Source organism: Balearica regulorum, chromosome 1 (genome assembly GCF_011004875.1).
Source record: "Balearica regulorum gibbericeps isolate bBalReg1 chromosome 1, bBalReg1.pri, whole genome shotgun sequence".
Taxonomy (NCBI): Eukaryota; Metazoa; Chordata; class Aves; order Gruiformes; family Gruidae; genus Balearica; species Balearica regulorum.
The window spans coordinates 67,606,811-67,632,444 of NC_046184.1; the positions used below are offsets into that span (position 1 = coordinate 67,606,811).

Below are 25,634 nucleotides of genomic sequence, written 5' to 3' on the forward strand. Positions count from 1 at the left end.
AGATGAAAAAAGACAATTTAATCTAAATCAATCATGGCATTAGAGAAAAAGATGGAAGTTTATAAAGGATACTTAAATATCTCAGTGACAAGAAAGATGCATTTGAAAAAACACTGCAGTGCTTAAAATAAGTCTAGAATGGCATCAAGCGAGTAGTAAGTTTCTTGGATCTAAATCCAGCTTTTGCCCACGTTCCGCTGCCTGGCCAGCAGGAAGCCACTAGACCTACTGTGAAGAGCCTCAGGATGCTGCCTGCAACAGAGGTTTTTGCCAAATGGTGAAGGCCTGCTTTATACAGTGCAATAGAAACAGTGGAGCCATCAGGACAAGCCTCCACGATTATTTCTAATGATACAGCATTTAAAATGGTGGTGATTCAGTTTGAATTGAGATTTACTGGAGGGTACTCCCAGGATTTAATATCACATAGTAGAATACCAGAAGTTCGTATAACACCACTAATCCTGGAGAAGAGAAACTGCTTTTCAGTCGAAAAACTGTGGAAATCCTGTACAGTTCCAGCCATCACTGAGCATCTCCCCACATACCCATTTAATTTCTTCAGAAAAAGTGTATACAGCTTGAGATAATTATTTCCAAATGCAATTTCCACAATTAACAAAGACTTATCTACACATATTTGCATTCATGTAACTGAAGGGCATATTTGAAAAAGTTTTGAAAAACTTTTCAAACTTTGCACAAGCAGAAGCTTCAACATCATTTCACAAATGGCTTTTTACCTGTTTAGTTTTCAAAGATATATTCACTACAAAGGTACCTAGGCCACCTGTCAATAAACAAAGAGCATTTTTTAAAAGTTTTCAGACAAACAGTACATCTACTGTAAGCAAGCCACGCCTCAGAGAGACATCCTTTTCTGGATTTTATTTAAACAAAGTCTGCTTCCTGGTGGTGCTTTTGAGCAGGCTCCCACAGCCAGACAAAGGCTACTGCACTGCCAACGCTGCTGTGCTGGTGGAAGGAATAAGCGTTCTCTGTCCATAAGAGCCAATTAACAGGGGTACCTGGGATTTGACACGCCTGGTTCTCTTCAGCACAACGTTCATTCTGGAAGCCTGCTTTGGGGAAGCCTGTGCATCTGAGCTGAGGTCCTCAGCCTCCACTTTTTCCTTAAGGTCCAAGTTCGGCTTTTGGATGCCCTACAAGATCAGAGCACAGAACACCAGGTTGATTGATCAGGCAGTGCTAATCATTCCACAGTCTGTGAATCGTTCTGTTTGCTAAGAAACAGAATGAGTGAAATCACACAGCATTACACACACCATTTAGACAAGAGGCCAATTAATCCATGCACCCTTCAAATAAGGAAACTGAATCTCAACTGCCAGCTTTATCAAGAGAGAAAGACATCTTTCCAATTAATCATATCACCTTTTGCCCTGTTTTCCTTCCCAACAGGATTGGCCTCAGTCCTATAAAGAAAGAGCTATCAGAAAATAACTACACAAGGTCACATTGCAACTTCTAGCACTATTCTGTCACCAGTAAGAATGAGGGTAAACCTAGGTTTGTTTACATATCTAAAGCTTCTAAAAGCATGGACTCTATGTCCTAGTTTTGTATGCAGTAACAAGTAGCACTCTACATGCAGTTTGGGTCCCCTCTTCGTATTGTGAGAGAGAAGCGTCTCACCATAAGGCTGACCCCAGATTGGAAGAGCTCATAGGGGTATAAGATCCGTTCATAATGAGACTTGAGTAACGACCCTGTGCCTTTTCCTGGCAGGTAGCCAAGCCGACTTGCCACTTTAGACCACTTCTTCTCTTTAGTGACTACTTCAAAGCCTCCTTTGCTGGCAACAATCTGAAACGCATAAATAAAAAAGTTAAGGGTTCTGAGCAGCTCTCACCACCTTGCATAAACTAAGAATCAAATAAACCAACCAAATGTTAAAAGGTTCCATTAAAAAGTGACAGAATCCTGAATTTAGTTTTTGTTTCCCGAAGGACTAGTACTTTAATAACTAAGCACTTATCCTCATTACTTAATACATTTAACATGGCAATTTTCCTAGTAAATGTAAATTGCGTACTGTCCTAGACAGGAGTCCAACAGTTAAGATTTATGACATGTTGGAAAGAATACAAACCCCAACATCAGAACAAACTGAAGAGTTAACTCGCACCAGACTTCTACTCTGATGCAAAACGCAAGTCTGGTCAGAAGTGAAGTCCATTCTAACAGAGCCCAGGTAGAAGGGAGCATTGGAGCTCACAACTTCGGAGCTATAGAAACTCTCACAAAACCCTGAATGGAAGAGAGACTACTGTAAAAAGAGGAAAACTGAATTTATCTTCCAATTAACTCAGTCCAGTTTTTACACCTGACTTCAATTGGTTGGAGTCTAGTAATTCACATATAGAATTATCACTGCTTATGTATAACTAACATGTACATAGAACAGAAAATTACAGACCATTTGCCTCCAAGCAATGATCATAACAGCATATGAGTTGCTTCCTCAGAAACACTGGCCACCTTTCCACTGCCTCCATTCCCTTTACAGTTTCATTGCCAAGTAGCTTAAAACCCAAATGGATTGTAACTTCATTTATATTATTGTAAGACTAATAGCATTTCTACAACAGTGTAGTTTTGCATTACATTTCTTTACACATGAGGACCAAATCTCGTGCTTAATGTGTCGCAGACTCTTAGAAACATCAATGCAAAAACATTTTGTTACTGAAGTGAAATTTATTGTTTACTTTTAAGGCTGAGGTAAATTCAAAAGTCTAATTGTGACAGTGACAAATAAATTAGTTAATTCTGATTCCTCCTACAATCAGAGATAGCTACGCTTAGATAAAACAATACTATTCATCATTATTTTCCCTCATATATACAGCAAAGTACTTGAAAATACCTGTACATGAACAATGGCTAGAGAAGCCACTAAGCTTAGACCTTCATATCTGCGGTCAACTGAAATGTTCAAGCTGAACAGTGACCCAGGTATTTCCCAGTACCACTATGATATTCTGCATATCCCAGCAAACCACTATAGACGTGAAAAGAAAAAAAACCAACCAACAAATACCAAAAGACATTTCATCAACTTGTCTCTGCATTTTATCAGCAATTCCAGACTCTCCAAAAGACTATGATTTCTTCCCTTAACAATAAAATCTATTCAGATCTTTATATTTTTACTTACCTAAGAGAAAGAAATCTTGATGGGGAATGGACACTGATGCTCCAACCTAGAACTATTGTATCTTAATTCCTTACCCTCCAAGGAGATATCTACCTATTTATATTAACAATCCATCCTTAGCAGGTAAGTTTATAATGGCACATGTATTTTGCCAGTGCAAAAGCAAATTTCAACAGAGATTTAACTTGTGTGCAAACTCTGAAAAACAACACACCAAATATAACTACAATAGTAGGCTACAATAATAAGGCTAGCCAGCCTTAAGCCTAGCCTGTTTTGGAAATTAAAATAATTATTCCAGAAGTTGACATTACAAATTCTCAAAGATGCACGTTTATGTCATGTGGAGAATCTCTATTGGGAGAAAGGAGGGAGCAATTACAACAATTCATTACAGAATTGCCATGTCAGGAGCTGAACTGCATGCAAGTATACTGCTGCCTTCCCAAAAACCACCTCCAACTCCTGCAGCTCTACCACATGTAAAAAAGGAGAACTAAAAAGCAAATGGTCAGCTGACATCAGGATGTTCAAGCTCTGTACAAGGTAATGAATACAGGCTGTACAGAATCCAACCAGAGCCAACTAATTTAACTGTGCTTGACATGTCTGCCATAACCACTCAATTTAGAAATTTTCTTTCACTATATTTCTTTTTCCCACACTTCCATTTAATCTCTGCATTAATGAGATTAATGCTGTAAAACAAGCCCTCCCTGTTGCTTTGCTGCTTCTTGAGCTTGAATGAAAAATGAGGTCCCTGTCTGACCAAGGCCTACAATTGCTTACTCACCTTGCTCAGACCATAGAGATCCAGTATTTTTCTCTCCACCACAGGGATTTTTAAATTGGATCCTTGGAGTTCCCAAAATTTTGCTAACTGATCCAAGAAGTCCAGCTTCACTCTTGTCATTGCCTGCAATCAATAAAGGAAGACAAATACGTATGTCACAAAGCAAGCGTGACAATACCTTGCAGTTCTGAGAAAAAACATGACAACTTTTTATAGTGTTTACATTTTCAAAGCGCTACTTGGCAAGCAAGGTATTTCTTAGTCATGTAAAAAAATGCCCTAGAAATATAAGTATTGATAAAAAGACAGACCTTCACAAATGGGAAATTGTATCTGCTTTACTCTCTGCTTTTAAGATCCTATAAACTAAACTCCTACCTAACAATTTCTTGGTTTGAAACCAAAATGCATGCTTACAGAAAATCGGCATTTCAGGTAAAAACACAAGCGCAATTATTAAAATACACATTGGGGGGGGGGGGGGGGGGGGGGGCTAGGGAGAGTTAGAAACAGTTTTTATATATGCCTTAACCATGCAGAAAGGCCTCCTCCCTGAGTATTTTTGGAGTACTCAAATCACTTTCCATAAGGACACCCATTTACAAGCCAAATGATACATAACATTTTGGTATATGAACAGAGCAAGGCTTTGAGAAATGTTGTAGAGAAAAGGAAAAACCAGGACAGAATGGAACTCATACCACTTTCAAGAAAGCTCCCATACATTTTTGAATCATAAAATTAACCAACTGTAAGCAGTCCATAAAAAAATCAGTTCATTTTAGGCCTTGAAAGGCATTATCGAGACAGTATAAGGTAACCAGAGGCTTCAGAACAGCAGTAAATATTTTAAGGAAAAAAAAAATTCATTGCCTGTGCAGCTCTGAAGGCGAGACACTGGCTGCTCTTACTACACAACATGGTACTTGGCATTCCTTTTAGACATTTCCAGTTGAACATGAAAAACTCTTGTGGTTATTTTGGGTAATAAAATAAAAACCAGACTTTTCTCAAAGCCATGGAGAGTTATTTTATATGAACTCTGCCATTGCCAAGTATAAACATGGATGTGGTCTATGGGTTTCTAAAGTCTCCCCCATCCAGAAACCTGCCAAGATGCAAATCTCAAGCAAGGAGACCTACTGCTTTCAGTGCAAACACAAAATTATATCAACAGTGGAAAAGCTCACCTCCAGTTCATTCAGGCGCTGAATTCGTGGAGTGAAACGAAAACTTTGTACTTCACATGCAAATGGAGGCTGCCAGTCCTAAACAGAGAAAGACATTTTATTGCTTCAAGAAACTTCTCAAAAAATGCACAAAACAGAAGACCCTAACAATGTCTGAGTAAATAAGCTCCCAACAGTAAATGAGTTTCTCAGTACAACTGGTGATATCATCTTCTAATTTTACGACATTCTTGTGCTTTTAAAATAATGCTCTTCCCACAATATTTTAGTTCAAAGAAAGAGATCCTCACAGAATTAAAAATACGAACAAAAATAAGGTTCAAAGTATTTCAGTATGCATTACCTCATACTGAGTTTAAATATGAGAGATACCCTGTAGTTTGTTGGTTATTTATTTACTTTTAAAAGTTCCATATATCCTGCACATTGCAAAACTCTCACCATCAACAGCAACAAACACCAAATAAAGCACATTGTTACACATCTAACTTTTTTCATGTTTGTCTAGGTTCATTTCAATAAAGGTAAGACCACCAGTCAGGAGTCCAATTCTTTAACAGAAATGCAGCCTTAAATAATTACTTTCTCAATAGTCAGCAGTTGGTTCAATCACAAGTGTCTCCCAGCCCCATCTCTGAAAACTGTGTTACAACATCCAAACAAGTATAATTCAGCTTTTCAGTACTTTTAAAGACAGTTTAGGTTATAATAGATTGTCTACCTGGCAGTAAATACAACAGAGTAAGGACAGCCCATTCCAGGTGGACAAGCCACACTAAATATTTATTATTTGCACTGCTGCTGCATATCAAGGCCTCAAGCACAATCGTAAAATATTTACAGCTTCTAATAATGGAAAAGAATAATAAATCAGTAAGGTTAGTATAAAGTCTCTGATTTGGTCCTTATTGGAGGTTGCAAATCAACCTGACGCATGCATCCTGCAAAACCCTGCAATGCAAACAGCTAGGCAATCATGGAGAAACACAAATGCGTTCAGTGGCCAGGAAAGTTCTAGTTATTCTCAATGAACAGGATCTGGATCAGTTTCTTGTGGCCTCTCAACCTCAGCCATTCTGCTTATTTTAGAAAGGGCAGCCCCTTGGAGGTCAAGTTTTCATCATGTCATTAAACCAACTAAACAGATTCCAGTAACCCAGACAGGTCAGAAGGAGAGAAAAGATCATGAAATCCAATCAGCAACCCGTCTCCAAGTTGTTCTCAGTTACACGCTTTCTTTTCAGGTTTTCTCTTCTCTCTCTATTTTCAACTCTCTTATTTTACAGTTACATTTAGAGTTTATTTGTACTTTAATTATTAAGTGACCTAACTGCCTTTTGCCAAATTGCCTGATGGCCTCATCCAAACGGTTTACCAGGTCACAGAGCAGGTCATCATAAAATAATGACCAAGGCATCGGAAAGATTAAGCTTCTCCCTTCTAAACTGCTATACATAAACAGAATTCCTCTGCACAAACAAACAGGTTGGCCGCACTTCTATTAACAGTTTAAAGATTATGTTTATAAACAATGACCCATTAAAAAGAAATACCCTTCCCCTTTCTCCCCCCCTCCCCACAAGAGCAAACGCCTGATTTCGTCTACAATGCCTTTGCAGTTTTCACAGGTAGACCGTGGGGTGCTTTTTTTTTTTTTTTCTAAAGTAAAAAGAGCGTGAAGTCCTGGATACCGCCATGCATTACTTGCTTCTCACCTGCTCCAAAGCAACCTCTACAAACCCAGCTCTGAGGTCAAAGATTGTACAGGTTCCCCAGTGTCCCTGGCACGGACACCGAGGCCTATGGAAGGCGACACACGACACCTCAAGCGAGCACCGGGCGAGGGGGGAAGGGGCTCCCCGGCTCCCCACGTCCACCGCTCTGCCACCGAGACCCCGGGCCCGCTCAGACCTCCCGGCGCAGCCCGGAGAGGCCAAGGCACACGGCGAGCCCCTCCCGGTCCCCCGCCCTGCCCCCACCCCAGGCCCCAGACGGGCAGTACCTTGGGGGGCCGGATCTTGCAGATACCGGTTTTCTCGGCCAGGCCGCGGATGCGGCCGATGAAGCCGAGCGGGTCGCTGAACTCCTCCCAGCTGGGCTCAAACACCGGGCACTCAGGCGGGGGCACGAACTCGGCCGCATAGCGCGACCCACCACCCCCCGACATGGCCGCAGAGGGAGAGCGCCGCCGACGGGGGGGAGCGCACCGAGAGCCGCGGCGGGGCAGGGCGGAGAGGTGCGGCGGGGGGCGGCAGGAGGGGGGCCCTCAGGGGCGGCCGGCGGGGCTGGGCCGGTGGCCGAGGCGCATCCTCCGGCGGCGGCTGCCGGGCAGGACGGCCGCGGGGAGGGGGCGTGGGGTCTGTGTGGAGCGGGGGCGCGGGGCGGCCGTGCGGGGCGGCGGGGGCGGCTCCTGCCGAGTGTTGTTGTCCCGTCCCCCGGGGCTGCCTCCCCCCGCGCCGAGCCCCTCTCGCTCGCGTTCCAGCTCGCCGGAAGTTACGCGTCTGGCTTTGAGCCCTCCCCCGGAAATATAAGACGCTGTTGCCTTCCGATCCAAAAAGTAGTCCCTCAGCCACTCTTCTGGCGAGGCGGCTCCCAGCGCCGAGGAACCGGCCGCCTTCCAGGGCCCGCCGCTCCCGGCGACACTCCTTCGACAGATCCGAGAGCGAAACCGCTCCTCCCGCCGCCCCTCAGGACACCCAACGGCTCGGCTGAGGGAGGAGGGGGTCCGGGGGAGGGGGGGGGGTCGAGGAGGGCGGGGCCGGCTTCACTTCCGCCGCGGAGGAATGTGCGACGAAACTCGAGACATTCACTTCCGGTGCTGAAGGGCCTTTTCGCCCATTGTCTGAGCCGGACGTCAGGAAGAGGGTTGGGAGCCCCGCCCTCTCGCGCAGGCCCCGCCCTCTCGCGCAGGCCCCGCCCCGCGGCGGCCGTTGGGCAGGGGGAGGGGGAGGGGGCGGCCTGCCGTCCCCTCAGGGCCCGCGGTGCCGGGAAGCCGGGCTGCTCGGGAACGGCCGGCCGAGCCCTCGGACCGTGTCTGCCGGCAGCTGGTGCCCAGCGTCTTACGCGGATTCTTCTGTTTTTTAACTTTTGCAGAAAACGAGCCGTCAGCGCCCCGGCGCTCAGGGCGGGGCCGCGGGGGGGCCCCACGGCCGGCACCGAGGGCGTCTCCTGGGTGTCTCCCGTGAAGGCCTGCGCTTGCGAGCTGAGCAGGCAGCTGTGCCGGCCACTCTTGAGTTTAGTCTCCATTAACCAGTGCTAACGCCAGTCAGCCTAGGTTTCTGTTGGCAGTTCCGCTATCTCCCACCCAGTGTGTCCCTCTCACTGCTGCTCCATTAAGGTCTCAGAAGTCTGGTCAGTAATTAGTTACAAGGTTGTAACAAATATTCCACAATCAACCCCCAACCTTTGGGTTATGTATATAGATACTCTGCTGATTTACTCCTCCCAGTACAGAATGTTTTATTTACAAAGTCAGGTACTCTGAAGTTCCAACTCGCTTGATACTTCTTTTACCTATCCACTACAACATACTCTTCAAAAAAGAATTACGTTTGGTTTTTGTTTTTGGTTTTTTTTTTAACCAGAACCTTGCCTTCAGTGTTCATACTCCACATCTCACTTTATTCTTACCGTTTATTCCAGCCTTGGTCCTGGTATACTATTTCAGTCTCAGAAAAAGTTAATTTCCTCCTCCCATTACCATGAGGCTTACAAGATCCCCTTTAGACAGACTAATAAATTTATCTTCATCACTTCCCTGCCACATTAAAGACATGTCGCCCACATTGTACATACAGAAAACAAATGGCTCTAATATGAATGGTTAATTTTGACAAAAATGTTAGATAAGAGCACTCTGATCTTTTAAAACATTAATTGAATTTACCAATGGTTATCGTGTTGTTGCAATGTTGTCTTATATTTTCCAGAGGGTTCCTGACACGGATTCTTGATATTTTTATGACTGTTAAAGCATGTGGAGTGCAGATGTTTCCTTACCAGTATCTAGAAATGGTATTTTTACATACTCCTGCCACTTTTTTTTTTCTTTTATTATTTGGTTGTGTCTCTCTTCTGATGAGCCATACCAGATTCTTTTGAGGAAATGTGTATTTATTCCCAACAGCAGAATTGCCAAGGTACCCAGTTTCCAAGATAAGCAGTGATTTAGCCAGGAGTACTAGAGGGGGAAAAACTCCATGCTAGAAAGCACCTAATCCATGCAAAAGCTTTGTTTTGAGAACCAATCTTTTGCTGATTTCCTTCTAGACCGTTCAAGGTTGTTTTGGTTTTGTGTTAATATGTTTGAGCTAGTGGAGGGCTCTGGAAGGTGCTGCTGGGAAGGGTGCAGGTTTTCTTAACAGTGTAAAAAGCTAAAAATCCCAAATAACCTGTGAGGGGTGTCTTTGCTTTAGGTTTTGGGTTTGTTTTTTTCTTTTTTTTTCAATTTTATCAGTTCTGCAAGATAATTCTTTATGAAACAGAATTTTACACTTTTCTCAGCTCCCCGCTCTGGTTTGGAGGCTGGGCCACACTGGGACTTGCATACCCCAGGTCAATCTTTGTTCTTCTTGGTCATCTGGAAGTATTTATCACTTCCCCGAGAGAAGATTTCAGCCCCTTGTACAATATATTCAACAGCTTTATGAGAGGTGAAGAGAGCAGCGAGTCTAACCAAGGGTAACAGCAGCCTTTCTTCTGGACTTTGCCCAGAAAATTATCTACCCTCCTCTTTTCTCTGTTTATTGAGAAAATTGATTTGAAGAAGAACCTCATAGTTTTGTTAAGTAAGCCTAGATTTTTTTTTTTTTTTCATACAGAAAGTCCATTTCGTTAAAGAAATGGTTAAGCAAACCAGCTGGCTTGTTAGCATACAGGTTTTTTCCCAGCACACTTTGTTAACTAAATTAGGAAACAGTGTATTGCATAAATTGTGAGAAGAATACTAAGCGCTGCTGGGTATGGGGAGATAAATGTGGGGATGAAGAGGCTAAAAAGCATCTGGACGATCTAAAAAACTACATGTGATTGGATATTCAGCCGGAATTTGAACCAGTGACTGTTTCACAACCCCTGTGTTTCCTTCAGTTCCGTTTCAAAGAAAAATGGATGTTTGGGGCCGTTGGTTTTTTGGTTGGGTTTTTTTTCCCCCACCGTTGATGAAACGAGTCCCCGCTGCAGGTTGCATTTATTTGCCCACAGCCCTAAGCCCTGCCACCACAAGTACAGGGTGACCAAGCGAAGGCGCCCTCTTCCTTCCCCAAATAACCGCCCCCCCCCCCCCCGCCCCGGTGGGTAGGCCGAGCTGCGGCCCCCACCGCCCCGCCCCCGGGGCTCGCCCCGCCCGCCCTGCCGGCCGCGCACGCGCAGTGCCCCACCTCGCCGCTGACACAAAGACTACAACTCCCAGAGGCGCCGGCGCGGGATTCTTGTCGCCCGTGTCGTGAGGACTGATTGGTCGAGACGCTCGGCGCAGCATGGAAGGCTGCCTGTGATTGGAGGAGGAGGCAGCGAGCGGCAGGTTGCCTTGCTGTTTAAGTTGTGGAGGGTCAGTTGTGGCGGTTATTTTGCCGTTGGGGGCCTTCTGTGGTAGAGGGCTGTGAGGTGGCGGCCGCCCTGTGCGGGTGGTGCCGGCCCCCTACCACGCTGTCTCGGGAGCTCGTCTCTGGCTAGTTTGGCAGGGCTCTTCCCCGGGAGTTTTTCCGTGCGGCTAGGGCCTGCAACGCGCCCTAGCTCGTGGTTCCGCCGGGCACCTCCGCCAGCCTCCCGGGGTACCTGGGGCCGCAGGGCGGCCCGGCTGAACCCCGGCTCGAAGCTTCTGTCCCCTACCCGCCGTGAGCCTGGCCCTTCCGCAGCGGCGCCATGAGCGCAACGGACTGTTCTCCGGGGACCTCCCCTCGCTCCAGAAGGTAGTGTGGGGGCTGCAGCCCTAGTCACCCCGCGACGAAACGGCTCTGCGGGATCTGCCCCAGAGCTCCTCCCTTTCTGTCCGGTAGCAAGGCTTAACGTAAGGCCCCGTTTTGTATGCTCTTGTACCCACTGTGCTTCTTTATCTCTACACCTTTCCATTTCTACTGTTCTTTAGTTCAGTAATAAAGTATTCACCTTGTGCCTATGTTATCTGTTTTCTTCTGTTGCTGTTACTTATCTTTCCAAGTGTGTTGTTTAAGGCATTTCTAGGCATAGTGGTGGGAAGGTTCCTACATGAAATAATCATAGTACTGCATATTTAATACTTTCCTACAGTGTCAGTAGTTAAGGAGGTTGGCATGTTTTCATGGATGTAGTACATTGGGTTCTCTCACCTAGCAGCTTTGGTGAGCAGCAGTCCATAAGGTCACTGCTGCCTCAGTGATCAAAGTTCTGGCATTGGCTCCAGAACCAGATTCCAGACTTTTTGTTAAGCAGATCTTTAGTAAAGACGCTTCTTAGCTTTAATTCTGTTACTCATGGTTTCGTTAAAAACTACCCGTTTTTCAGGTCAACATAAATAATGAACATTTTCCAAGATAATTTTGAATTCTGTGTACAGCTCTATTAGTGAACTTGGTGCTTGTTTGAGCAGATTAAATGTTTGAATGCAGTAAACATTGCTTAAAATAAAAATCAGATATGTAATTACATATACATATTCTTCATTTGGTTTATGTAATATTGACATGCTTTCCATCTAGTACCTCAACACAAGATTCAAGAACTTGGAAGCTTTTATTTCACTATCAAGGGCAGATGACTCATGTGGATAGTAACATCAAGTAGACCAGAAAGGAAAGCATGTAGATTCCTACACCTATGCCTTACATCATGGTGGCTGGTACATCAGTTAACCTGAATTATTGTCTTTACTCAGCAGTCTCTGTTTAGAAAGTGTTTTTCTCTCAGGATATCAGATAGTGATTCTGTCACAGACTATATCTTCTTATTTATCATACAGTGGCTGATACTTCTAATTACACAACAATGAGCTTTTTGTTGCCTTTGTTCTCTCCTTTTCTTGCCTCCTCTTCCTTTAACGGTCACCCTTCCCAAACAACCCATGAGATTTTCCTTCCATAACATTTTTCTTTCTCCCTTTTCCATCAGTTGAGCCCATCTCCACAATATAGTAAGCCTGCAAGCTGTTCTATATCAAAGCTTTTGGTTCTCCTAAATGTTGTGATCTCCTGTTAATGCCCAGACCACAGACAAGCTAATCTGTGTTAAAATTGAAAAATCTATTTTTAATGATTTTAGAAAGGTTTTTTTAATGTTATTGTCTGAAGCTTACATGTCATTAGAAACTGTTTCTGTCCAGGCGGGCAACCCCCAATGTCTCATCCAGATATGCTAATTCCCAGTCTCCAAGTCAGGAGAACTTTACTCCTCTCCCTTCAATCAATGAGCGCTTGGCCTTTCTCCGTCCCTCCCGTGAGCTGCTGGAATACTACCGCAAGAAGATTGCTGAGTTTGATGAGGAACATGAGGATTTGGCAAAAAGGCTGGAGAGATACAAAGAAACATATGATGAGCAGGTTAGGAAAAAAACTTTTGAATGATGACAGACCACATATCCTTACACAAACTTAGTATTTTTCTTCAGTTGAAAACTCAGCACAGATGGTCTTAAGTTTTACTGGTAATGTGATAGAACTGAGCTAAGAAGAAATAAGTAGATTTCTTCTAGAAATCTAGATTATAAATATAGAAATAACTAGATTATAAAATCTAGCTGTCTGTCCTCTGTCAAAGCAAAGGGAAACATGCCTGTAGGATATTCTTCTATTCTTAATTTATTATAGTTTTGTTGTATCTTCACAGTGGGTTGTTTGTTTCTGGGTTTTTTTTTCAGAATTAAAGCCTGAGTTTAGATGTTCAGTTCCCATATTGTCCAACTTCTTTCCCTTGTTTCTCATAGTGAAGAATGAGTACTCTTTTGTCCAAATCTAATGAGCTTTGAGATACCTATATAATTTGTATTTACTGCAATGGAATTCATAAGCTTGGTCATAGGTTATTAAGCAGTAGTACTACACGGCAAATAAATGTAAATTTAAAAGAAACTCTTAAACCTAAAAACCTTGGCCTTTTAACAGGAAGAAATCTTACAGAATGCCTGTAACTTCTGGTATGCCTTATAGCATAGTAGTCATCTTTGTAATTGTGAATGACCCTTTGGAAATAAATAGAATGATCATTTCTGAGGTCATTGAGTCCTGAAGTACTGGCCATGCTTGAAGCAGCCTGAAAGCCCTTGAGAAGTATGTGGCTTACAAATTACTTTCATGCAACATACAGGAAAAAGAGCGGCAGGTTCCAAAATGCCTTCTCTCTTACAGGAATGGTTTTCTGAAGGGTTTGTTAGTTTTCCACACCAGGTAGAAAATCATTAATGAACTTACTAACTAGCCAGATTTCTCACTACTAAACCATACAGATATTTTAATGTTTATTCTTCAGTAATTTTTTTTTAAAGAATAAGTGCTGTGTCGGAGGCTTTACTAGGCTTTTGTTGACATCAGATTCCACATACCTGTGCCACTCTGACTGCCAAACCGGAGACCCTAGCTTAGGACTTATTTGACTGTCATTAATAATGACAATAATTCTTAGGGCTCTGAGCTCCCTGTTGAAACTTTTTTAATTTTTCCAATACTGCCCTCATCTGGTCAAATTTTGCAAGAGAATAAAACAATTCACTTGAACTGGCAGTTGCTCTATACCACTTACAGGCTCAGGGCACAAGCAGTTTGAAGTTTGCCCAATGCTCTATATCATTTCAACTACCTCATTCTCTCTACCTAGCACAAATTGCAATGGGAAGTACGTCAGCGAGAAGAGGAGATTGCAGAGCTGCAAAAGGCTTTGAGTGATATGCAAGTCTACCTCTTCCAGGAGAGGGAACATGTCCTCCGTCTTTACTCAGAAAATGACCGGCTGAAAATCAGGTGTGCAGTCTTACATGGTGGGCTGGGTCACCGGCAGTAGCAATTGCATGCATTATGTTCTAGTTCTCATTCAGATCTGGAGTCTTCACAGAAGAAACTGTGCCACACTTCCCAGGGAGGGCTCCTATGAAATCAGTCTTGGAGGTGGAATGCAATCTGTTGGGCTGCTAAATATGTTTCTGCTTATTATTCCTCCCATTCTGGTAGTAGAATGAAGAGCAGAAGTTGAACATACATTCAGAGTTGAATTGTTAGTTGCTAGTTTGAATGTGGAGGTTCTGATCTCGGAAGGCTGTGATAGGTTGACCCTGGCTGGATGCCAGGTGCCCACCAAAGCTGCTCTATCACTCCTCTCCTCAGCTGAACAGGGGAAGAAAAAACATGACAAAAGGCTTGTGGGTCAAGATAAGGATAGGGAGATCACTCACCAATTACTGTCATGGGCAAAACATGCTCAACTTGGGGAAATTAATTTATTACCAATCAAATCAGAGTAGGATAATGAGAAATAAAAACTAAATCTTAAAACACCTTCCCACCACACCTCCCTTCTAAGGCTCAACCTTACTCCTGATTTTCTCTACATCCTCCTTCCCAGTGGCACAGGGGGATGGGGAATGGGAGTTGCTGTCAGTTCATCACATGTCGTCTCTGCCTCTCCTTCTTCCTCTGGGGGAGGACTCCTCACAATCTTCCCCTGCTCCAGCATGGGGCTCCTCCCATGGGAGACAGTCCTCCACAAACTTCTCCAACATAAGTCCCTCCCATGGGCTGCAGTTCTTCACAAGCTGCTCCAGCGTGGGTCCCTTCCATGGGGTGCAGACCTTCAGGAACAGACTGCTCCAGCATGGGTCCCCCATGGGGTCACAAGTCCTGCCAGCAAACCTGTTCCAGCATGGGCTCCTTTCTCCACGAGGCCACAGGTCCTGCCAGGAGCCTGCTCCAGGACAGGCTTCCCACAGGGTCACAGCCTCCTTCAGGTGTGTCCACCTACTCTGGCATGGGGTCCTCCATGGGCTACAGGTGGATATGTGCTCCACCATCAACCTCTGTGGGCTGCAGGGGAATCTCTGCTCCAGTGTCTGGAGTACCTCCTCCCCCTCCTTCTGCATTGACCTTGGTGTCTGCAGGGTTGTTCCTCTCACATCTTCTCACTCCTCTCCTCCAGCTGCTGCTGGTGTTGTGCAGGTTTTTTTCCTCCCAGAGGTGCTACCACTGACGCTGAGGGGCTCAGCCTTGGCCAGCGGTGGGTCTGTCTTGGAGCCGGCTGGCGTTGGCTCAATCAGACGTGAGGGAAGCTTCTGGCATCTTCTCACAGAAGCCACTCCTGTAGCCCCCCGCTACCAAAACCTCACCACAGAAACCCAATACACAAAACTTGCACCTGCCTGGCAAAACTTCCTTCCTCAGCCCTAAAAACACTTAAGCTGAAATAGAAAATACAGACCAAAGTAAATAGTTTCCCCTTATTCTATGAGATCATGTTGACAGCCACTCCTTTTTAATGCTGTTTAGTTGGTGAACTGGAATATAACCTCCTGTACCAGACTGGCTCCCAGTGGCAAAGGAGTTCCCAACCTTCTTCAGAACACTTGTGGGTGATAATATCAAGTTTTCTGTTTTAAGTTGTTGTGAAGTTTTCTTTTTTAAGAACTTAAGTTTTAAGAACTTAAGTCAAAACGTGTGTTGGTCTGCTTTGGCACTTGAGTGTGACAAAAAGTCTGATACAGCCCTTAATGTAGTTTGCTTTAAAAACAATGGACACTGACAATCTGTTGAATGAAGTATCTGAAGGGATTTATGTAGTTCATAACTCCGGAATGCAAGTTCTTTGCCACCATCGTCTATTACTGTATCGGTCTATGTAGTATTGTCATATTTGAAAGGAGGAATGCTCCCCAATGCCAGCGGAATTGGTGGTGGTGGTGGTCTTATATCAGCAACATCCATAATGTCTTTAGGAGTTTGTTTTTAAAGCAGTATTCTCAAGAACTGCAACAGTTTAGAAAATTTGTAAGCATTAACAAGGAAACTAGGACAGTGTCACAATGTCTTGATGTACTTAAAAATAGCAATGTGCTGACCACTTACTTTGAATTCCAGGGAATTGGAGGATAGAAAAAAAATTCAGCATCTCCTGGCTTTACTGGGAACAGACAAAGGAGAAGTTACGTATTTTCACAAGGAGCCTCCACATAAGGTAAGTTCCATTTTTCTGTAGAACTTTGCTTTTGATTGTAACATGAAGATCTGTACCCCAGAGGCCGACCACAAGCCAGATCTGTCCAGCAAGTCAAAAGTTGCTAAATGAGCCCAAAGCAGGAGGGATCTGTAGCTCTGTAGCAACATCAGGTTTTAGTATAACTGCTGACAGATAAGTAGGAACAAGCACACTGGAAGTATGTCCTCTTAGTGTCAGTCTCCTTCTACCTTCAAAACATACCTCCAGATCAGCATCCTAAATGTCAGACAGGAGTCTGAAGCCATGTGGCAAATGGTCGTTGGGAAGTTGGAGAGAACACCAGGAAGAGAAAAAGGAAAAAAAGGAAGTGCAGAAAATTAGCAGGTGCGGTGTCTGAAGATCACCTGTCTCAGAGAGCCTATCTCTTAGGGCTTCAGGAAAGAATAATGCAGTGTTGAGGTTGCTGCAGCAGTTTCCTGGGCAGGAGACTGCAGAAGAGCCATCCCCTCTAGCCAATATTGTATTGCATATTTCAGAAATAATGTCAAATCGATTAAACAGCAGTGCACATGAAAGGCAGGGTAGTTGAACCTACTTAAATGAATCATGAATGATTTGGACGTATAGAGACTATGATGGAATAGAGGATTTATCTTGGAGTAAGGTGCAGAAAAAGGCTGAAATAAGCTCCATTGCTTGTGGTTGCTCTGCACTACTCAAGCAGTTAAAAAGTCTTGCAGAAACTTTAAAATTCCCTGATACAGGGAAGCTCTAAAATTAGGCCTATTGTATAGCATCAACCCCAAGATAAGCATTGGAGTTATAACCTGCTCCCTCATGGCCTCGTGTTTTTAAGTGGGTTTCAGTTCAACAGTTGTTTCAATAGTTTTATCAGTTAGCTTTTATCCCAGGCTTGTTGATAGCTTGAGTGAATGTGCTGATAAATCAAGCTTCATGTTTCTCTGTCTTGCTAAGGCAAGAAGGAAATAATATAATCTTCATCTTCACCTTCCTCTTCTCCTCTCTGTCCCCAAAATGCTTCTTTTCCTGCTGAGGGTGCTGATATTCATCCTAATGAAGCCAGCAAAGGCAGGATTACTTTCCAGTTGTTTCAGTGAAAAAAAAATAGAGGCAGAAATGGCAAAACTCAGCCATGATAAAGGGAACTTTTCAACATGGACATTACGCTTGTGAATGTCTTCCTTGTCTTGTGGTAGAAGTAAGGTAATGCTGTTCTTTTGGATATATCATTTTACTCTTCAAGATTTGTTCTTCACCATTGCAACTTTGAAGAAGTCGGATGTTCAGCGCAGATATCTAATCTTGTTTCTATAGGTTACTGTTCTGCAAAGGCCAGTTAAATCCAGAGAGTCACACGAACGAGATGATACTTCTAGAACAGGTACTCCACCAAGCCGATTAACAGCAGCTCAGATATTGGTACTTGTTTCTCTGTGTGTTTGTGTCCGGTATCCCAAAATAATTCCTTACTGTGAATACTTTGGTATACCTCCATTAAGTTCCCTAAATGCATCCATGTGTACATGCATATATATGCAGTACTCTTGGTTTGCCTTCAAAATGTTTTAAAATAACCTGAGCTGGCTCTCAGGTCCATCATCTGCTCAATAAGGAAGAGGCTGGTATGACTGTTGAATGACTGTTCTGGAGCTATGCAGGTGCCAACTGGACAGGCACCCTTAGCCGCAGCCGTTCCAAGGTGTGAGGTGCTGCCTTTAGTGTAGACAGTAGTGTGGGTGCGTATGCCTATTTAATGATTTTTCTCTTTTGAAAGAACCGCCTCTTCCAAATTGACTGGAATTAGCAAATAAGCTTAAAAGTCATTCAAGGCCTGATGCTTGTGCAGCTGTGTCATCTGCCTATTCATCATTTAAGAAAATTTGTTAAGTTTGCTCTCTATATATGCCAAGAAAAGTAATAGGTTGCCTAAATATTGTGGTATGATAGTGTGAGATAAAGGTATGCAATCCCTGTAAGTTCTGAAACCCTTTTCTTCCAGCTAGCTCTCCTAGAAGTCCTAGTGACTGTAGCAGTGGCAAGCTTTTTCCTGTTCTTCTTGACCTGCCAGAACATACAGTATTTCATGCTTGGAAAGGTACTGCAGGTAGATTGGAAAACCCTTTTCTGCTTCTGTTAAATTTCTGCAGTAGGCACCAAGAGGAGCACTTCAAAACCAGCAGCAAAAGGAGAGAAACCAGAATGTCCTGAGAGATATCAGAGAGATAATCAAACACTTCTACTTCAGGTAAAAACATTTGCTAACCAATGGACATAATTCTTGGCTGTCCAGGAAATTATGATAGACAAATATGCTGTCGGCTTAGATAAGATGTAGACGTACCAATTTTATCAGTCCCCACATCTTACTATGAATTCCCACTTTCTATCAGTTTACTTAGCTGTTTCTTTGCCATGAATGTAGGCTTAGATTTAAGAACTTGGATCTGATTCTGGAAGCTTTACATAAGCAGATGTTACAGTAATGTAAACTGGAATGTGTTACCCTTAAATATAGAATGTGTAATTGATGTTATCTCCCATAATTTGAATATGAATTTACATTAAACCCACAAAAGATCTGCAGAGTTGGGCATTTTGTGGAAGTCTGACTAAAGCAATGTGTCTGAGATAGAATTAGGCAGCCCTGATAAGATGCACTAGTATAATGAAATGTTCCCTTTGCTAGACTTTGGTGAAAGATAGGGTGTAGATACCATGACAGGATGAAAGATAAAATGTACAGAATCATGAATTGGGGACAATACCAGAAGCTATATGTAAAGCATGAGGAAGGATGAGTCACAAAAAGCAAATTAAAGAACAAATTTGTACAGCAAATAGATTTTTTTTTTTTAAATTTTTTTCGGTTTTGTTCAAGGGCAGTGGTGACTGACCTAGTGGCCAGTTAGCTGACTAAACAACGTTTATTCTGGAACAAAAGCATCATACAAAATTGTGATAAAAATAAACGATCTAAATACATGCCAAGTTTTTTTAGATAGTTTCTTACACATAGGCCAGATGCACATTTTTCAATTACTTGTTCCAATTTGTCTCCCTGACTACGTGCCCTAGATCAAAATTCTTTGTATCCCTCTCCTTTGCTCATTATCTTGTTTACATTTAATGATTCATTCTGGTTGAGTAATTTCTTTTGTTCAAGATATGTGGACTTGCTGCCTTCCTAGAATTTAGGTATTTTTATATCACCATTTCATTGGAAGATGGTAGCATAGGTACACAAGTGTCTCTGCGTATTCCTCAGGGTTTGTCACATTCTGTGTGCAAATTAAATCTTTCCAATATCTTCAGTCTATTGTTGCTGCTTATAATATGCCTGTCTTGCCTATGACATGCCTTTTTCTTAAAATGTTTTAGTTATTTGAAATACTTAACATTAAAACAAAAATAAAAAATTGAGAAATTAGAACTCTTAAAGGTATTATCAGGTAGAGTCTTTGATCTGAATCTTGGAATTTGAGAGAGACTTGTAAGGACAGGAGCAGAGCTGCGGTGAGGTCTTATTCAGTAGTGTCTTTGTTTGCTTATTCAGGTGGAGGCCCTGCAAGCTCAGATAGAAGAACAGACACGATTATCCAAGGAACAGGTTGAGGCACTGCTAGAGGACAGGCGCATTCATATGGAGGAAACCCAGGTCCAGCATCAGAGGGACCAGGACAAGATCAAAACTATAACAGATAAGTGAGTGCGAGAGAATGACCATGATGTAGTCATGGGATGAGAAGAGAGGGGAACAATAGAAATATTTTGGCTTTCAGTATGTTGCTTCCTGCAGCAGGCAGAAAAGCAAATTATGCAGCCATCTGGTAGTGTGTGTGGAAGAAGATGAATGGAGTAATCTACATATTAAAAATCCTGTTTCACATTGGAAGAATATCACTTCTTTCATTAGATGAGAAGAGCTAAACTCGCTAGGAAAGCACCTGTCTTTTCCATGCTTCTTCCAACTTGCAATGATGACTGAGGAAATTAAGGTAGGAACTAGGAAAGAAGTTAATTGAGTTCCCTTTTTACAGACTCCATAAGACCCAAAATCTCTTATATGAGAGTACCCGTGACTTTCTCCAGCTCAAGTTTGATGCCCGAGCCAATGAGAAAGCATGGATGGTAGAGAAGGACAGTCTGTTAAGGAAACTGGACGAAGATCTGGATCAGCTTATTGTCAGCACAGAGCCAGGAAGAGAGAAGAAGCAGAGACATACCAAGAAGATGCTTCGAGCAGATGATGGAGCTTGGAAACTCCACAGCAGAGAAATAAAGGTAATTTTTTTTTTGTAGCATAGGTAGAGGCTCTTTAACAATTTTTTGACTAGAAAATTGCAAGCATCTGGGCTTTGCAAAGATAGGCAGTAGCTAGCAGCTACTTCAAAGCTGTACTGGCTTGCCATAAGTTAGGTTTTTGTTGGCAGTAATGTAAAAAAAAACCCAACCCTGCCTCAAAATCAGCATTGCTTGCAAATTTCAGATAAAATGTATAGTTAGGATTTATGGTAGCACTTCACTGTCCGTTTCTTTTATGCCCAGAACAAATCCCTACTTCTGCAAGCCATGTGATATGTGGGCCAACAGTTCTTAACCTGCTTGTTGCACATACCTTTCTTTTAGTGTAAATGCTCTCAGATAGAGGACTTGGAATGTGTTGTCTGTATCTTCCTTGCTGCTCTCGGGGGAGAATAAGTCCTTTCAAACCATGTCCCCCAGCTCTTCTACAATAGTCAGGAGTTTTCTTCCAGTCTGAAGCTGGGAGATATGAAGTGGGTAAACAGGCAATAAGGAATTGGAAAGTAAACAGGCAATAGGGAATTGTTTTCTTCTGTCACCAAATGCAGATGCCTCTGAAATGTAGTACTGGGCAAGCAGTTGTGAAAAGGGGAATTACAGCATTAGCTGAATATTATTTTTAAGGGGAAGAGGAGAGAGTTCTTTAATTGATGATGAGCAGTCACACAGAACTGATAACGTAATTAAAAGGTTTTAATAATGGAAGTGGTGTTAGAATATTGTCCTTACCTAGTTATTTCATTAGCTGTATCTCCAGTTGTTCATTTTTATTTGTCTGTTATATTGTCAGTCCATCACACTTTACTTTTCCAGAGTGGGGAAAATTTCGTGAACACTGAATTTTGAATTGATTCTGTTCCTCCTATGTCCTAGTCACTGCAAGAACAGCTAATGCAGGAACAGCACCTATCAAACATGTATAGAGAGCAGTGTGTCACCCTGGAAGGTGAGCTGGCTAGGATTCGTGAGGAGGGAGATGTTGGCAGAGAACTCTTTAAGGTAATTAGTCTGTAATCATCTGCTAGCTATGTGATGATCTTGCAGCCTCTATTCTGTGTACTCTATTGAGTTTTCATCTCCATAGGAACGCTCAGAAAAGATGGGGAAGCGCCTGAAGCTGATGACTCAGCGATATGAGGCCTTGGAAAAACGTCGTAATATGGAAGTGGAAGGCTTCAAGAATGACATTAAACAGCTTCGGCAGAAGCTGAAAGATGTAGAGAAGCAGCTGTTTAAGGTAATAGCTAAGCATTTCTGAGGCAGACTGTTACGGGCTTACCCTATAGAGGTGTATTCTCAGTACTTAAATGCAATATTTCCCTAGAGTTAAGGAAATAATTTCTTTTCTAAGTGTTCCTTTAGATATTAATATTTGACAAAACTTGTCCTCTTATGTATTTTATGAAGCAAAAAAAGATTTTTCTTTGTTAATCAGTCAGGCATCAAGCTTGCCAGGAACTGTCCTGATTATACATGAGCTGTGTAGTTTTGTTGCAACTCTGAAAGTTCTTATCCGATACCTGTAGCTCACTTAGCTGTCTCAAAATTGCAGTGAAGTAGTTTGTTTCAGAAGTACATCCTGCAAAGAAAATGATGATTGGTTTTCTCTCTCGGGGCCATAGTGTTTGGTTTTGTTCCAGTAAGAGGTAGGTCATTGACTTAAGTATTGTGAATATTCTATTTATTCCTTTGCTAATATCTCATTTGTAACTCTGCAAAAATCACTGCAGGAACCAATGGCTGGAAGTTGAAGCTGTGTACTCTGTAGTAGCTTCCAGATCTGTAGATGAACATCAGAACAGCCTAGAGGGGAAGTCACAGCCTTGATGTTGCTTGGAGTTTAGGATGAGATATTTATCTAAGACGCGCTTGAGAGGATGATCTAGCCATAGCTTTTGTCCAACTGACTGTCAGGAGTCTGGCAGTGCCACCGATTTACTTGTTTTCTGTAGTTTTGGCGCACAGTTCAGTTTACTTAGACTAATGCATTTGTCTTCACTAAAGGCTTCAATTATTTTTTTTCTTTTCCTTGGGCTGTGGATTTTTAAACTTTATTCTTTATGGATTCAACAGCATATGTGAATGGGGGGGAAATTGCCTATGATACCTTTACTGCAGACCTGTGTGTTTTGTTACTGTGGGTGTGCTCTTAATTGTATTCTTAAATTCTTTACACTTTAACCACAAGAGGGCAGAGGAACAAAATACTTGCTAGAAGTCTCCAGAGTGGTCTTTAAATCCTTCTCATCACTTGAAGTCAAATTGACTACAGATGACTAAATTTCCTGATTTGCATATTAAAACCTTTGACCAAGAACTAAGTGATGACAATGAGATGCCCTAAAGGAGAGAAAAGGGGGAGCTTTGAGAGCAGCTTCCAAGGCTGGGCTGCTCTGCTGTTGAAAGTGACTGGGTTGGCACGCTATCCAGTTCCAGGGTGACAGGAAATGGCAGCCCTGGCTAGCTTGCCATCAGGAATTCTGATTACCCAGCAGCCTTTGTTCAGCTCAGTATGGGCCATATGGCATGGCCTGAGACTAGGCGTTGCACTTGAACTGCTCTTGAATCGCACACAGTTCAGAAGGCAGCAGGCTGGCCACAGCAGGTAAACCACCTCTAGTACTAGTAGCAAAAGATCACAAAATGTCATAGTATCAGGTGAGGTACTTAGAACTAGGTAAAAGTTGGTTGATAAATATTTTAACTTGCCTCTTTGTGTGAGTCTCTAAATAATACAGGAAGTAGAAAGGAATCAACAGGTTATGGGTAAACTTGACTATATTCTATCCAGTTTTCTTTCTCATTAGTAACATAACACCATGATGTACGAAAGCTTTGTTCTTTATTTTTGGTTCTGGAGCACGTTTCTGTTGGTGATATGCATTAGTCCAGTGACATTAGCTTAAGCATCCTCTTTGCTAGCTACAAAGGGTCTCCTTTAGAGTTGTCTCTCTCATATCCTCATCAAAATACTCTCTAAATTGTACTCTGTACAACTCTTGTTTTCTTAATGTATTTTTCTATTCCTTTTTAGGTGACTCTGAATATTGGACCAGACCAGGATCTTGCAATTCTACATGAGGTCCGCCAAGGAAACAGACTAACCCGTAAAATTCAAGGAGAACTAAAAAACTTAAAAGCAAAAATCTATGGTTTAGAGAATGAACTACGGGTCTGCTGAAGCTGAGGTATTAGCTGGCATCCTAGTTTTAGGAATTGGGACATTGTTAGGCTGGAATAGTCTTCAGGTTCCTGCCTGTCTGTTTCTTGGCATCCAATGACAGAAGGCTTGAGGAAATCTGCAGTTAACATCATAATGTTGTAGATGAGCCATTCCTAATGTGCCAGATTATATTGCTGTTTCAGCTGAGAGATGGCACCTGGTAAGACTGACAGAGAAAGTACATGATGACATGATTCCATATCAGGAATATACTTATGACTTTATCGTACCTTCTTATCTGTGATAGGGGTCAGTATACTGGTCTTCAGCTTTATTTGGAGCATTTTATAAACTACATATGAAATTAATAATCATGGGACGATCTAGTTCAAGATCTGAATTGTTTGAATGACCTTTTCCTATGTGAGAAGCAGCTTTTAAAATGGTTTCAGTGATTACTGTTTTGGTGCTTAGGCACTTCAGGATGTAACTGGAAATTGTTTTTTTAACAAAGACCACATATAGAAAGTACGTACTAAAGTGTATTACATCTGACTCTCCCCTTGACAGTATAACTGTTTTAAAATGGCTTCCCTTTGCTTGATTCTAACTTAATTGGGACAAACCTGACTGATTTAATGTGATGGGAAAAGATAACCTGTTATACAACTCATCTGTAAGAACCAGCAACAGCTACACTTGTTTCGAGTGCTTGGGAGGAGGGAAATACTACACTGTATTGAGTGTCATTTTTCTCATCCCCTTCTTCCCAGTTTATCCTAACACACAGAGGAAGTCCATAACTAAAGGCACTAGTATCTTCCTTAACAACCATATTACCTACCTTTGTGGCTTTAAACAATATCATGGTTATGTACCAACACATCCTGGTCAACTTTTGGCACAGCAGTGGTTGCTATTGAATTGTAACTGAAATTGAGGTGGAAGAGCAGGTGCCTTAGGTTGCTACGTGATAAATATAACTCCAGCTGTTTGATTATTATCTTCATACCAGCCATCAGGACATTGCAATTCTAGAAAACAGATGAAATCATGAAGAGGGTTACAACATGGCTTCAGCCCAACTTACAATTGTGGGTACTCATGCTTTTACTGTAGCATCAGCAGATCTTGTCCACCTCGTAGACTGAGAGCAGATCTGTGTTGGGAAAGGGATTTCAGTGCCTCTGTTTCCTACTGTATCTTTCCTACCTTGTTAAACGTGACAGAAAAAAGAAGGCTGCCAGCTCTTCCTTTCCTGTTGAAAAGAACTTAGTGTGTGAAAGCAGGCAGTTTCTTTTGGACATGGTAGTGGCCATGGAGATGCTCATTTAGTGTTTGGGAGAGGTAAATATGCAAAAGCTATTTGCGTGCTGTCAAGATTTGGAGTTAATTGTTTTTATAGCACCACCTAAAGCGGGAGGGGAAATTCCATTAAGTAGTCAAGGCCTACTTCAATTGTATATCCTTTTTGTGACAAGCTTGCTATCCCTTATGGTCCTGTACAGTGGCTTTTATTTTGTATGTGTTCTTGAGGTCAAATTCATCACAAACAAAGTTGAGTGTGGGTGGCTGACAGTCGTTACCTAGATGCTCAACTACAACTTACAGGAGGCTATCTTAAAGTATGTTTAGCTGAAAATGCTGAACTGGTTCAGAAACTGATTCATGAACAACTTGGGTGCCGATGCTACGTGGACAGTTAAGGAAGGTTATTAAATAAGGCTATCCATCATTTAGTCTCGCTCTTAGTTGACTGGTACTTTCTCCTAAGTCTAGCTAATTAAAATGAGTTTGTGTGTGAAATAACATGCTACTGGTTTGGAGATATCAGAGTTATCACAGGTCCTGCAAGGCTGCTATGTAATGAAGTATTAG

The 25,634-nt window shown here is 42.5% G+C and overlaps 2 protein-coding genes across 3 annotated transcripts in view; one reads left to right on the plus strand and one right to left on the minus strand.

The window, feature by feature from the left end:
- The window catches only part of KDM5A (lysine demethylase 5A), a 50,797-nt gene extending 42,918 nt beyond the window's left edge, over positions 1-7,879 (minus strand). Inside the window, exons 1-5 of one of the 2 annotated variants that reach the window (XM_075756552.1) lie at positions 7,167-7,879; positions 5,165-5,242; positions 3,975-4,097; positions 1,657-1,827; positions 1,029-1,163 (exon numbers count right to left, since the gene is read on the minus strand). In XM_075756552.1, the coding sequence (XP_075612667.1) occupies positions 1,029-1,163; positions 1,657-1,827; positions 3,975-4,097; positions 5,165-5,242; positions 7,167-7,331 (672 nt within the window). In that variant the 5' untranslated portion in view covers positions 7,332-7,879. The remainder of the gene's footprint in view (positions 1-1,028; positions 1,164-1,656; positions 1,828-3,974; positions 4,098-5,164; positions 5,243-7,166) is intronic. The other variant, XM_075756542.1, reaches the window with a different exon arrangement.
- A 2,726-nt stretch (positions 7,880-10,605) lies between these two features.
- On the plus strand, positions 10,606-24,988 carry CCDC77 (coiled-coil domain containing 77). The gene is made up of 11 exons (XM_075756564.1): positions 10,606-11,073; positions 12,459-12,675; positions 13,946-14,088; positions 16,192-16,288; positions 17,606-17,672; positions 18,439-18,536; positions 19,845-19,993; positions 20,329-20,572; positions 21,467-21,592; positions 21,678-21,830; positions 23,628-24,988. The coding sequence occupies exons 1-11, from the start codon at positions 11,027-11,029 to the stop codon at positions 23,772-23,774; spliced, it is 1,488 nt and encodes a 495-aa protein (XP_075612679.1). The 5' UTR covers positions 10,606-11,026; the 3' UTR covers positions 23,775-24,988.
- The last annotated feature ends 646 nt before the right edge of the window (positions 24,989-25,634 follow it).

Coding starts and splice junctions, on each gene's coding strand:
- CCDC77 (XM_075756564.1), top strand. CDS start 11,027: ATGAGCGCAACGGACTGTTCTCCGGGGACCTCCCCTCGCTCCAGAAG. Junction 18,537..19,844: donor ATCAAACACTTCTACTTCAG/GTAAAAACATTT, acceptor TTGCTTATTCAG/GTGGAGGCCCTGCAAGCTCA. Junction 21,831..23,627: donor TAGAGAAGCAGCTGTTTAAG/GTAATAGCTAAG, acceptor ATTCCTTTTTAG/GTGACTCTGAATATTGGACC.